Source organism: Poromitra crassiceps (genome assembly GCF_964638095.1).
Source record: "Poromitra crassiceps genome assembly, chromosome: 8".
Taxonomy (NCBI): domain Eukaryota; kingdom Metazoa; phylum Chordata; class Actinopteri; order Beryciformes; family Melamphaidae; genus Poromitra; species Poromitra crassiceps.
This window is the reverse complement of record NC_139629.1, coordinates 49,502,982-49,517,981: the sequence shown is the minus strand read 5'-3', so window position 1 is coordinate 49,517,981 and position 15,000 is coordinate 49,502,982. Positions and strand designations below refer to the sequence as shown.

At 48.7% G+C, this 15,000-nt stretch overlaps 1 protein-coding gene across 1 annotated transcript in view; it reads left to right on the top strand.

The window, feature by feature from the left end:
* lgr6 (leucine-rich repeat containing G protein-coupled receptor 6) overlaps window positions 1–15,000 on the top strand; it is a gene marked incomplete at its 5' end in the record, with an annotated part of 65,790 nt that overhangs the window by 19,919 nt on the left and 30,871 nt on the right. Inside the window, one exon of the mRNA XM_083642385.1 lies at window positions 6,636–6,707. Within this exon, the coding sequence (XP_083498511.1) occupies window positions 6,636–6,707 (72 nt within the window). The remainder of the gene's footprint in view (window positions 1–6,635; window positions 6,708–15,000) is intronic.

The window sequence follows — 15,000 nt, the reverse complement described above, 5'->3', positions numbered from 1 at the left end:
AGAGGAAAGATGAATCACATTATTGTAACTACCGGACCGTGTAACTCCACGCTCCAGTTGAAATTTGAAACAGAGATGGAGAGAGAGAGACATCTACAGAGAGAGAGAGAGAGAGAGAGAGAGAGAGACATCTACAGAGAGAGAGAGAGAGAGAGAGAGAGAGAGAGGTGATGATGAATAGGAAACGTAACTCACTGCTCTCATGCTCCTGTTCCCCCCCTTAAGACATGCACCTCGCCATGGTTACCATATCAATCACAACACAACGGAGTCAAATATAGAGTGCTATATACCTTCACCGCCATGCCAACTCTCTCCCTCTCTCTCTTACACACACACACACACACACACACACACACACTTCCTTGGAATGGAAAGACTAAGCGATCTATCAGAGCACATTGTGCGTGTGCATATCACGGAACACTGGAGGAGCTGCAACGGAAAAACGTCCATCTCTTCTTCATGTCGTGTTTTTTTCCTCCCTATTGCTGCAATATTGCTGCTGCCCCGAGTTCACACACACACACACACACACACACACACACACGCACACACACACACACACACACATACACACACACACACACACACACACACACGCACGCACGCACACACACACACACACACACACGCACACACATGCACGCACACACACACACACACACCCACATGCACACACATACACATGCACACACACACACACACACACAGACGCACACACATACACATGCACGCGCGCGCGCGCGCACGCACACACACACACACACACACACACACACACTACCATGCATAAACACATGAAAGGACAAGCACGCACATGAAAATCTAATTCCTCTCCAGGGAAATGGGGGGAGAGAGAGATCACTGGGTTTTTTTTGTCAGTCATTCTACAGAGACATCCAGAGAGAGAGAGAGAGAGAGAGAGCGAGAGACAGCGGGAGCAAGAGGGAGAGAGAGAGACAGAGAGAGGGATGAATAGATAAAAGGAGAACGATTAAGAGGCAGCTCTGTGAGTGTTTGTTGAGGGATGAACATGGCTCTCGGTGTCTGCGTCCTCGGGCCCCTCACAGGCCTGACGCTGTGCAGGAGTCTTTGCTTCGTCCTTCAGCAGCAGACAGAGATCAGAGAGGAGGAGATGGTCCTGAGGGGAGAGGAGATGGTCCTGAGGGGAGGAGATGATCCTGAGGGGAGGAGATGGTCCTCGGAGATGGTCCTGAGGGGAGGAGATGGTCCTCGGAGATGGTCCTGAGGGGAGGAGGTGGTCCTGAGGTGGTCCTGAGGGGAGGAGATGGTCCTGAGGGGAGGAGATGGTCCTGAGGGGAGGATATGGTCCTTGGAGATGGTCCTGAGGGGAGGAGATGGTCCTGAGGGGAGATAGTCCTGAGGGGAAGAGATGGTCCTGAGGGGAGGAGATGGTCCTGAGGGGAGGAGATGGTCCTGAGGGGAGATGGTCCTGAGGGGAGGAGATGGTCCTGAGGGGAGGAGATGGCCCGTGTGCCTCTAGCTTAGGGGTTCCCCCAAAAAATTGGCTCGTGACCCTACTTTGACGTCACAAAAATCCAGCGACCCGAGACATTCAAATTCCAGTACACCATCGATAATATCATCCGTGACTTCGTCAGGGATGTCACATGGTATGCTTATTTTTCCCTTAATCTGAGAATTCTGACTTTAATCTCAAAACTCAAACTTTGTTATCATATTTCTGACAGTAGCTCAGAATTCTGACTTTATTCTCAGAATCCTGATTTAAAGTTATAATCTCAAAGATGTTCATAAAAAAATAAGAGATACTCACAATGTTGATGGAAGCCTTTGCAGTATACAGTGACATTATGTGACGTTAGTATGTTATGTTAGTAATGTCACATAATGCAACAATGTTTGGATCTCACCTGCATTTACCAATCATCGCCATAGGTGTCACCCAAGAGAACAAATCTGAAATCTTAGAGATGATCACTTTGAACTCAGAACTAAAAAAAATAAAAAATAGCAAGTGACCCTAATCATCTTCGGTAGAATTAAATTGCGTGTGGTGTAAAAAAGAAAAGAAAAAGAAAGAAAGACATTTCAGGCGACCCTATTTGAATTCCAGGTGACCCCACTTAGGGTCGCGACCCTAAGGTTGTGAACCACTGCTCTAGCTGGTTGAGAGATCTGATGTTCCTGGGAACAACATCGGGCTGTTCGCATGACACCTCGATGCTTGAGACAGTGCAGGGATGGATCTGCTGTCTTCCTCCATAATGGAGCTTGAGGGGGCAGTTTTGTTTGGTCGCATTGAGGCCAATGCGCAAGGACCAAAAACTGCAGTTCCTCGAATGGCCAGTTGAGGCTGGCTCCAAAAGGGAGTCATTCCCTATTCACCCCCGTGTTAAAATGCCCGACTTTACAGCCTGGTTAAAGGTTTTGGTCTATATAGCTAATTTCCCCTCTCATGACAACTGTATAACTCACCCACACAAAAGCAGACAACAAATTGTTTTGGGGCGTGATTGACAGGTCGCCTGTCCAGTGAACCGCGCAGCTCGTCGATCACGGACCAATAGCAGGAGGCGCTGTGGCTCTGTGGGGAAACCCCTGGTCTGCTACCATCTCGCACAAGCTGCACGAGAACAAAGATGGCAGCGGCCAAAAAAAACGCCAAACTAGAGGCTTCAAAACAGAAGTCCACAAACCAATGGGTGACATCCCACACACTCTGTCCATCACTTTTACTGTCTATGGTCTAATCGCACAACAAAAACACAGAAAAGCGCCAACATGGACTCACATTCTCTTTCACACACACACACACACACACACGCGCACACGCACACGCACACGCACACGCGGAGCAGTCTGTTCCCATGCCCTCACGAGCGTCCAGCAGTTCCCGTGTGTGTGATGTGGTGAGAGTGGAGCTGTAGGGACTGTACCCACCACATCTGCAGAACCCACTGCAAAACAAAAGGAGTGTGAAAATGAGGGACAGACATCTTACCACACACACCGCAGCCACCTATAAATGGAACAAATATAGTTACACACACACACAAACACATACACACACACGTACATAGACACCAGAGATGCCTGTAAAATGGGGACACAGAAACCGCAATTCTAATTGTGAAACTCACACACACACACACACACACACACACACACACACACACTGACTGCTGCGAAAACCTTTGAGCGCACCCGGTTTCGGCTCTTTTCCCTTTTTTTGGCCGCCGTTTATTTGCGCTGAGAATATCTGCACGTCACCGCGCCGGCCGACACAATGCACATGTGGTAGTCATCAATCATAATTATCATGGTTTAAAAAAGCCACAGCTGTTATTTGATTTTAAAAACAAGCCCTAGCGCAGGCGGCGTCCAACGATACGTCAGGTTGTCAGCGGAGGCCTTGGCCTGCACAGCAGAAATGTCTCTCTCTCGTCTCTCTCTCTCTCTCCGGCTAACCCGAGCAGCTAGCTTGGAGAGCACAGCTGAGCGGAGTTGCGTTCAAGCCTTCCACCCCTCATCATGACTCACCAGCAGCGCGCGTCTTTTATTTTTAAACACTTTCTGCAGCCCGTCGCTGCCCTGTTTATGCTGTCTGAGTGTGCGGCAGGCAGGCTGTTGTGTGGACTTCACACAACGCTTGTTTATGGCTTCTTTAATCAGGACCAGATAACGGCAGATCGAGGAGTTTCGTCTCCATGCCCGAGATTCATCCCTGGAAGGCTGGGAGATAGATGTATGTGCCTCTGTGCTATAGTGTTTCTATACTCCAACGCAGTGGTTCTCACATCTTTTCCACATGGAGGACCCCTAAACTGACCAAAATTAGACCACGGACCCCCATTTGATAGGGTTTTGTCCCACGGTCCCCCATATGATGATACGATTGATGCTTTTAGATGTTTTATTACAGAAAGTGTATAAAACCCATGACCAAAATAGTCATTGTGTTATTTATGAATGGGATTCTAGTGAAAATAAATTGCCCCACTTTTGGCCTGGGGACCACCTGGAACCCCCTCAAGGACCCCTGGGGGTCCCCGGACCCCCATTTGAGAACCACTGCTCTAACGGTCTCTCCAAAATGTTCCAATAAATATTTTTCTCACACAGAGACTGAACATGATGGTGTGTGTGTGTGTGTGTGTGTGTGTGTGTGTGTGTGTGGGGGGGGCATATACTGTCTGAGTGGAGGCCTCAGACTAAATTGGATGTCTGCTTCCTGATCCTGTCAGCTGGTTCCTACGAGCCATGTCATCCTCATGGAAACATTGGACTCACTTCTATTCACTCCGGTTCTGGATGTAATCCCACTCTACTGATCTGGCTGTATGGATTCACCCAGAGCCGTGTATATAGAAGAGTCGCGACATCTCCATTCACTCCAATAGACCCGTTTTTTTTTTACTCTCAAGAGTTCCAGCAAGTAAGGTCCTGGATTAAGCAGCACTGTCGAGTTGCAGCAAAATGGACAGTTTGTGTCGTACTTAGATTTTTTTTTCTTTTTCTTGAATCAAATTGTACATTATCAGCTTTATTTTATCATTCAAAAGTAGCGCGAGACCCCTTCCTGGCTGTTCATTGGCTAATGAGTCACGCATTTTGGTCCTCCGCTGACGCCACTCTCTGTCTAAATTGCTCTGGATTCACCCATGACTCTCTGGAGCTGTGAAGGATGTGGAACAAACACGCAGCACAGGAGTTACATGTTTTCATTGCCATAGACGTGCTAATAAGAGTTAGCTAAGAGCTAATAGTTATTTGGGCTGTGTGGTAGCCTATAGCGGTTAGAAGGATCATCATCACTCCACCCAGACTCAATACCCCATTTTTAGCAAATACCCACCTCCTGCTTAATGCGTCCTTGAGCAAGGCACTGAAAAGGTAGCGGCTCCGTGCAGTGGTGTTGTTCTAGCGGAACCTGACCCTCTGACTCCCCCGGAGGAGGGTGGAGGAAGTGTGAAGAGAACTTCCACACAGTATTAGACTTTCATCATAATCCAACGCTACATAATTAACTAGGCCCACGGTCAACTTCCCCAAACCTCGTGGCACACGTGCTAAACGTTACTAGCTCTTCAAACATCTCCTCACACCAACTGACAGTTTCGACAGTGAGAGTGGATCTCCCCCACACACACCCCCCCACACACACACACACACGCGCGTGCGTACAGTTGGACACAACCCAAGGCCTGCTGGTGTTGAGTGTGTTTGCGTACTTGACAGAGTCTTACCACACTCTTAGTACCCTGGCTTTGCCTTGTCACAATTAGTAACTATGACAGGTTCCTCTAATGGCCTGTGTCTGTGAGTCAGATGCCACGCTGGTGTTTTCTCAGCATATAGATGAAGGTCTGGTCGGGTGTGTGCCGATACATCCATCCAGCCTCCACCCCCCCGGCCCGGCTGACTCAACAAACAAACAGCCAGTGTGTCAAAACTCCCAACTGAGAAGGGCTTCTGAGAGCACCGTTTACACTCGCTAGCCCGGTGGTCTGGCTTTATGAGCAGTGGTTAGTGTCACACGCCTCACACACACACAATCACGCACACACAATCACACACACACACACACACACACACACACACACACACACACACGCACACACACACACACACCTCACTCATGAAGACTCATGCTCGACCCCCGTTGTGAAAGCGAAGCAGGGGTGGTGACGTCACACCTATAGCTTTCATTGTGTTTATCAAAGAGGTGACCTTACATGACTGGGGGGCCACAAGGTTACGCCATCATCCATGTTGTCGACCAAACGCCGACGCATAGGTTGTCCTTACGTTATCCCAGACGTTCAAAAACTCTGTCTGTGTGTGTGTGTGTGTGTGTGTGTGTGCTGTCTGTGTGTGTGTGTGTGTGTGTGTGTGTGCTGTCTGTGTGTGTGTGTGTGTGCTGTCTGTGCGTGCGTGTGTGCTGATGTGCGTGTGTGTGTGTGCTGTCTGTGCGTGCGTGTGTGTGTGTGCTGTCTGTCTGTGTGTGTGTGCTGTCTGTGCGTGCGTGCGCGTGTGTCCGAGCATCCTCTGCACCTCTCCCTCTTTGACCGCAACCCAGCTGCGTCAACACCCCCCCCCCCACACACACACACACACACGCACATACACCCTCTCACGTCACGAGTGTGTGTGTGTGTGTGTCAGAGAGGCAGAGAAATGGCCCCCCGAACAAACGAGGAAGGAGATGGTCTCCAGAGAGACCTGAGAGAGAGAGAGAGAGAAGAAAGGAGAGAGGGGGGGAGGGGGGGAGTGAAAGAGAGAGATAGGGAGGGAGATTGACTGGGGTCAGATCTGAGAGAAGGTAGAGCAACACATCTGGAAAAGAGAAAGAATCACTGGGACGAGGAGGAAATTACAGCTGCCCAACAATGATTCATTGGGGAAAATTCTGTCCTACGCCTCCCGTTCTCCAACCCCCCCCCCACCTCTCCTCCATCGCCTCCACCCTCCATACCTAACCCTCTAACCTCTCCCCGCGTCTCCATCCCCACACTCCATGATGGATGGCCATGTGAAAAATGCATTCTAATCATTTTGTAATTTCACTTGTTCCGACGACCTGTAACGAGCGTGGTGATGCTATGTACTGATTGATAGTTTGATCCTCTCTCTCTCTCTCTCTTTAGGGACCTGAGTATGAATAACATCAGCGAGCTCCAGCCCAGAGCCTTCCACAGACTGCACCTGCTATCAGAACTGTGAGTACCACCACAGTCATTCCAAACCTCACGTTCACTGAATGAGCCCACATCATCATCACTACTACTCACACGTGACGAGAAGCAGTCGGGTCCCCCGAGCTGCTCTGTGTGATCGGGGATTGATGACTCTGGCCTGCTGCCTCTGATCTTCTCCTACCAAGAAAGTGCCTGCAGCAAACTCAGCAGTCAAGAGCCTGAGATGATGATGGCTGTGAACAAGAGGGAGAACCTGATCTGGGCCCGGAGAGAGTGGATCTACAGCTCCTTAATGTGTGCAGAGAGCAGGTTCTGTGCTCAGCATCCAAGACGCTGTTGTTGTCTTAGCTCCCTGGACTTTGTTTCAACTGGACAGCTCAGCGGGAGCAGTACACACACACACACACACAGACAGACACACACACACACACACACACACACACACGCGCACGCACAGACACGCACACACAGACACACACCTCGGCCAAGACAAACACACACTATAGGAGAAGTTGAGGACAGCAGAGGGGAAAATGAAGATTTATAAACCAACGATTTATATGTTCCTGCTTTTCTTTTTAGCACAAAGGGAAGGACCGGTGAAGGACCACTCAGCAGAATCCAGCTAAGTCTGGTGCTGGGACGCCCAGGTAGTGCAGGACGCCCAGGTAGTGCAGTGGTAGATTCCCTGCTGGTGACGCCCAGGTAGTGCAGCGCGAGATTCCCTGCTGGTGACGCCCAGGTAGTGCAGCGCTAGATTCCCTGCTGGTGACGCCCAGGTAGTGCAGCGGTAGATTCCCTGCTGGTGACGCCCAGGTAGTGCAGCGCTAGATTCCCTGCTGGTGACGCCCAGGTAGTGCAGCGCTAGATTCCCTGCTGGTGACGCCCAGGTAGTGCAGCGGTAGATTCCCTGCCGACCAACACGAGGGTCGCAGGTTCGAGGTCCCGTGTTGGCTCCGGCTTGGCCGGGCTTCCACACAGACACAATTTTAATTTGGTTTCATTTGGACGTGTCTGCGGGTGGGATGTGCGGATTAAGGGTATGTGTCCTCCTGGTTGCTTCAATGGCGCCTCCTCTGGTCGGTCGGGGGGGCGCCTGTTAGGGGGGAGGGGAACTGGGGGGGAAAGCATGATTCTCCAACACGCGGCGTCCTGCCGGTGAGACTCCTCGCTCTCAGGTGATAAGAAGCGGCTGGTAACTGCACATGTATCAGAGGAAGCAGGAATGGAATTGGCCAAGTACAATTGGGGAGAAAAAACAGGTCAAAATCTCTATGTGTATGAGCGGGGGGCTGCCCACTGATCTGTGCCTTGTGCCCTGAGGATCTGTCTGTGTGTGTGTGTGTGTGTGTGTGTGTGTGTGTGTGTGTGTGTGTGTGTGTGTGTGTGTGTATGTGTGTGTGGGTGTGTGTGTGTGTGTGTGTGTGTATGTGTGTGTGGGTGTGTGTGTGTGTGTGTGTGTGTGCGTGAGTGTGTGTGCATGTGCACTTACACGTGCAGGCGTATGTGCGCATCTCTGCTTGCACCTGATTCTTTTACTACTAAAGCCTGCAGCCAGTCGACCATGGGCTGTGTGTGTGTGTGTGCGTGGCATGTGTGTGTGTGTGTGCGCGTGTGGCATGTGTGTGTGTGTGCGTGTGTGTGCGTGCGTGTGTGTGTGTGTGTGTGCGTGCGTGGTGTGTGTGTGTGTGCATGTGTGTGTGTGTGTCGGCATCGGCTGTTTGAACAGTGCGTTGTTTTCTTTGCTAATGCTCGCAGCTGCAGCCTGTGAGGCATGAGCTAATGATGATGAAAGTTCAAGGCGAGCTGGATCCAGCAGTACAGTTGACTTTGGGTCACAGTCAAGCCGGGCCTGACCTCTTGGGTCGCGGTGCGGTGCGGTGACTCACAGCACCAAGGGTGGAATGAACGCTAAATGATGTTATGTGACACCTTGTGGTCGGAGACTTTGGTCGGACTTTATTGGCCTGTTAAGCCCAACTCGTGCTGTCATACGAATGATAGAGGACAGAAATGGCCGACGGTTTGACACCGACCAGAACCACTCGGCGCATACCGACGCTGACATTTGCTTGTACTTGAGGGGGGGGGGGGGGGGGGGGGGGGGGGTGTTGTCTTGGACCGGGCTCACGCTGTGTTGGTTTTTAGTGATCGTCCAGAGAAATCCTCCCTCGTCCCCGACTCCAGCGCCTCGTGTTTTATGGGCCCGCTCGTCTTGCTCGTTCTGAGTCGCTCTCATGTCCCGACGCTTCACGGAGCAGGTTCTGGAGCAGGTTCTGCCGCTTTGTAACTCGTCCAAGGAGGATGTTCCTGCCATAAAAGCCACTTTTTATGGCCCTTTGCTGATCGTTTCTGGAGACGCTCTGAGACGACGATGATGATGTTCCAAGGCAGGAAGAAGAAGCACCATCTCTGTTCTCCACCTCCCCCCACCTCCTATCTCTATACATTGAGAAGGTGTAGTAGAGAGAGAGAGAGACAGGGCGTAGCGGGTTATGCTAAACACATTGTCATTACAACAACTTATAGGTGCTCAGGAAAACAAACCCGAGGCTCTAAACACAAACACGGGATGGTTTTGGAGGGCGATGAGAGTTTGATGTTGCGTGTGCAGCGCTGGTTGGTTAGCGTCGGGTCAGACATGTTGTGACTGGTAGAGTGATAAAGTGTTTGATGTTAGGTTTTTACCTCCCTGCCTGCCCTCCCTCTCTCTCTCATTTCCAATTCATTTCTACTCCCCCCCCCCCCCTCATCTCCCTCTTTCTGCAGGCTATTGCAAAACTGGAGTCGCTGCCTTTGATGGCTTCTCTCGTTCTTTCCCCCTCGTCGCTCAGCACATTCATACAAAGTCAATTAAAAATGCACTCAGAGCGAGAAGTCCAGCTTTCCTCTGAGGTGTTTCTGTTTTAGCATTATGGGATATGAGGAGAGGGGGAGTATGGAAGTCAATTCATAGGAGCACCAGAGAGCAGTGGTTCTCTTTTTCACCTCAAGGACCCATAAACTCATACAATTTTTAGACCGTGGACCAAGGCAGGATTGATAAGACCATGGATCGATACGATTTCTGCATTTAGATGTTTCATTCCAGAAAGTGTATGAAACCCATGACCAAAATAGTCATACATTACTGTTATTGTGCGACTTATGGATGGAATTATAGTGAAAATGAATGATTCCCCTTTTTGTTGGGGACCCCCTGGAACCCCCCCCCCCCACCCCCCCCCCCCCGTCAAGGTCCCCGGGCCCCACTTTGAGAAGCGCTGGCACAGGGAGAGTAGTTCTAAGAAGTGGTGCTCGTAAAGGTAAATTGTATGCCATCATCCTCCCCCTGGTCGCTTCCTTTAGCTCTAACATCTATACTGTAGCTGGTATCAGAGCACCTTTAGCTCTAACATCTATACTGTAGCTGGTATCAGAGCACCTTTAGCTCTAACATCTATACTGTAGCTGGTATCAGAGCGCAAACAGTTCACCCCTTTGAACTTCAAATGAGCTGATTCAATTAAATTCGCGGGGCTAAACTTCCCTTTGATAAACGGCGGCATTAATATGGATAATAATAAGAGTGAAGTGTTCTTCGCCCCTCCCTCCAGCCCTTTCCCTTTCCAACTCACCCTCGGTCTATATCTCTATTGATCTCACATCCCTGTCATTAAGCCTTCGTTTAGGCTTTGATCAGTGAATCCCCTCTACATGCAAACACACAGACCTACACGCACCTGTCAATCTAACACACAGACCTACATGCACCTGTCAATCTGAGACACAGACCTACACGCACCTGTCAATCAAACACACAGACCTACACGCACCTGTCAATCAAACACACAGACCTACATGCACCTGTCAATCTGAGACACAGACCTACACGCACCTGTCAATCAAACACACAGACCTACATGCACCTGTCAATCTGAGACACAGACCTACACGCACCTGTCAATCAAACACACAGACCTACACGCACCTGTCAATCTGACACACAGACCTACACGCACCTGTCAATCTGACACACAGACCTACACGCACCTGTCAATCAAACACACAGACCTACACGCACCTGTCAATCAAACACACAGACCTACAAGCACCTGTCAATCTGACACACAGACCTACACGCACCTGTCAATCAAACACACAGACCTACATGCACCTGTCAATCAAACACACAGACCTACACGCACCTGTCAATCTGACACACAGACCTACACGCACCTGTCAATCTGAGACTCAGACCTACACGCACCTGTCAATCAAACACACAGACCTACACGCACCTGTCAATCAAACACACAGACCTACACGCACCTGTCAATCAAACACACAGACCTACATGCACCTGTCAATCAAACACACAGACCTACACGCACCTGTCAATCTGACACACAGACCTACACGCACCTGTCAATCTGAGACACAGACCTACACGCACCTGTCAATCAAACACACAGACCTACACGCACCTGTCAATCTGACAGACAGACTTACACACACCTGTCAATCAAACACACAGACCTACATGCACCTGTCAATCAGACACACAGACCTACACGCACCTGTCAATCAGACACACAGACCTACACGCACCTGTCAATCTGACACACAGACCTACACGCACCTGTCAATCTGACACACAGACCTACACGCACCTGTCAATCTGACACACAGACCTACACGCACCTGTCAATCTGACACACAGACCTACACGCACCTGTCAATCAAACACACAGACCTACACGCACCTGTCAATCTGACACACAGACCTACACGCACCTGTCAATCTGAGACACAGACCTACACGCACCTGTCAATCTGACACACAGACCTACACGCACCTGTCAATCTGACACACAGACCTACACGCACCTGTCAATTAGACACACAGACCTACACGCACCTGTCAATCAGACACACAGACCTACATGCACCTGTCAATCAGACACACAGACCTACATGCACCTGTCAATCAGACACACAGACCTACATGCACCTGTCAATCAGACACACAGACCTACATGCACCTGTCAATCAGACACACAGACCTACATGCACCTGTCAATCAGAGAGAGACAGCCTGAACAGAGGCGAGAGAGGGCTAGACTGCATGTCTTTGGGATAATGAGAGGGCAGCTAAGGTAGAGGCTCCAAGCCTGGTGAGGCTACTCGTCTATCTGACAAATCAAAGACAACACATCCTTTCAAATCCGCTCCGGTATCAAAGACGTGCCGTCTATTCCTCATCTAATTGCAACTTGGAATGAGCGCGCGGGGGGGCGGTTTGAGCCTAAATGGACCCTCTAAAAGCCCTTCCTGAAAAACACTTTAAAAGGCGACAGCGTTTTCCTTTCCGCCCCATCGGCAGGAATCAAAGTCCACGTCTTCGTACCTCCGGAGCTCACGTTTCAATGTGCCTTCTTCCTTTGACTCGGCTGGTAATCAGTCATTTAGGGTTGAGTGTCTTCTTCTGCTCATCCCGGATGTTCTCATCATCATATCTTATCATTATCCACGGCTTTAACGGCACCTCCTAAATACAGAGTGGAGAGCGGAGAGCAGCCAAAGTGGCCTGGAAGGAGAGACGGTCTTCTACTGGATCTTTTTGAAGGGTCCCGTCAGTGTTGGGCTTCACCTTGATCTTCTGACGCACATGATTTCCAGCTGAAGTTAAAGGAGCATGGGATAAGGTGATCTCTGATACCATTCTCTAAGATATAACAGAACTTGACATTTTTAATAAAAATCGGATCTCGTCATCTCCGGAATATCCAGCCCTGCAGGCGCTATCAGCGCGCTCTCTCTCTGACTAACATAAAAGCAGCTGCATGCGAGGCCAGCGCTGCCCTGCTCCTCTTCCTCTTCCTCTCTGTGATAAGATAGGCCAGGACGATGACGTAGGTGAGGGTTAGCGGGTTACAGTGTTGGCTGTCTTGATACTCCAGGTGCACCACACAGCTGGGCCTATCTAGGTCAATTAAAATGAGATGCATGTGTTGCCAGCATCGGAGGTTTTGTCTGCCTGTCTCTCTCTCTCTCTCTCTCACACGCATACACACACATACACACACACACACTCACACACACATGCAGAGACAGCTTTGCCCATGTCTATATATTACTGCAGTGATTCCAGAGGTTAACACCAGGTTAAGTGGCTGACCTTCAGGTTGGACCTCCGAGGGGAGGGAGGGATAATATTTCTACTGATGGACGGACGGCGGGTGAGAAGGGTCACACAGGCATACACAAGCGTACAGAGTTATTATAGTTTGGGATTTTTCATCGTTTTTTTGTTTTTCCATTTCATTTTTCATTTTTGTTTTCAATTCAGTTTAGTTAGTTAGTTTCAGCAGAGTGGGTTTGCTTAGTTTGTTTAGTTTTTTATAGTTTAAAAATGTTTTAGTTTGAGTTTAGTTTTTATTCGTTTGAGTGTTATTATTATTATTATTTTCTATAACATGGGGACATTTTTCAAGGGCAAGATTTGTTTATTTGTTTATTAAAAGGATCCCCATTAGTCACTAGTCATTAATCACTAGTTATTAGTCATTAGTCACTAGTCTTCCTGGGGTCCAGGACAACAAGTACATTACATGTCATGCAAACAATGAAATATAATAATAATAATAATAATAATAATAATAACAATAATAGAACATGTCGCAAAAGAGTGAAAGAAAAAGAAGAAAAAAGAAAGAAAAATACACTGTTTAACAGTAAATCTAGAATCAGATAGAACAATGTATGCATGGTCCTCAAGCACTCTGTTAGCGAGTGGACCAGAATATCAATATACAAACATAAGATGACTACCTGAGCTTCTCTGCCACAGCGTGCCGTTTGAGACTTGATTCCAGCTCAGTGTTTATTAGTTTGAGGCAATGGGACATGGTGATACACGGTGATACATGGAGTAATCAGCAGCTGGCATGCTTTAGTAAAAGGCCTCATTGATCATCCATGATGGCAAGGTGTCCTCACCTTCGTTACTAATAGCTGCTCTCTGTCATTTGATCCGTGAATCACCACAATCACGTTGAATTATGTGCGAGGTGGAATTTCTTATCGACACCATCCGGGGGCAAAGTGAAATTTCAACCATCCCCAAATCAAATGAAAAGAAAAGAAAATAGTTTGAGCCACAGTTTGACAAGAGCGAGGCGCCTTTCATTAAAACGAGATTGATGTGGAACGACTCGGAGGCTAAGTGCGGAACATTCACTCTCCTATGTACTCCTCGTTTACACGCGCATAAATAACTCACACGCGCTGATATCATGGAAACATTTGGTCAATGGCAACTGTTGGTATTCTGATGTCTATCAAAGAACGTCTGAACATTTCTTTCCTTTTTCAATATCCATCTTCACTTTCGACATAATTATCCCTTTGACAAATGAAGTCGGCAAAAAAGCATGATTCTGTTTTGGCTCTAATGGCACAGTTAATAGAGAAGGGCTGGTTGGCAATAAGACTTACACATCATACCATGGCCTGAACTACAATGTTGGGTTTTCTAAAACTCTATTATTGGCCCTACTCTTCCCCCTTTTAGAAAAGGTATTTCACTTTTCATTGGTGCTACCTATCTCCCCCCCCCCCCCTCCAATGCGTCTGTAACTAATCATTGCATTTGAATTGCGACCAAAAGACGGCACTTAAGGGCCTTTTGCAGAAAGAGGCTTAGATCTATTTTACTGGTGTCAGGACCTCCGCGAGGCCTATTGAAACCGTTAGCGCTGGAAAAGTAGCTATTCAAACGGTCCCCGGTGGCGAGCTTGTGCAATAGCGGAAACTGAGATCGCATTGAAGACGAAGACATATTGGCCTCCGAGGGGCGACAAACAGGTGGTATACAGGCCTATTTATAAGTGAAAATCATCCGTGTTTTTCCAAGTAGTTTTAGGATGTTTGAGCAGATTCCCCCACATGTGACAGTGTATATATCTCTAATTCTGGAATAACAAATAACACTGGAATTTGTAGGGTCAATGCGCACTGCAGTCAATACATCATATCGCATATCAAACTGTGAATCATCGATGTATTCCATCTCTGTGCATATTGAGACACAGAACTCTTATGTTCTGACTAAGAGTTCTGACTGTGGTTCTGAGAAGCATGACTAAACGACCACACAATGGCTTGGACTATGATCAATCCGGGTTTGCATTCGGTACCAATATGCGATCGTGTGTGTGTGTGTGTGTGTGTGTGTGTGTGTGTGTGTTTGTGTTGATAGATATGAGCCCTATAAGAGATCTAAACTAGGCTGAGTGTGAGACTTGGCAGGCGGCGGGTTGGGGTTGAGTGG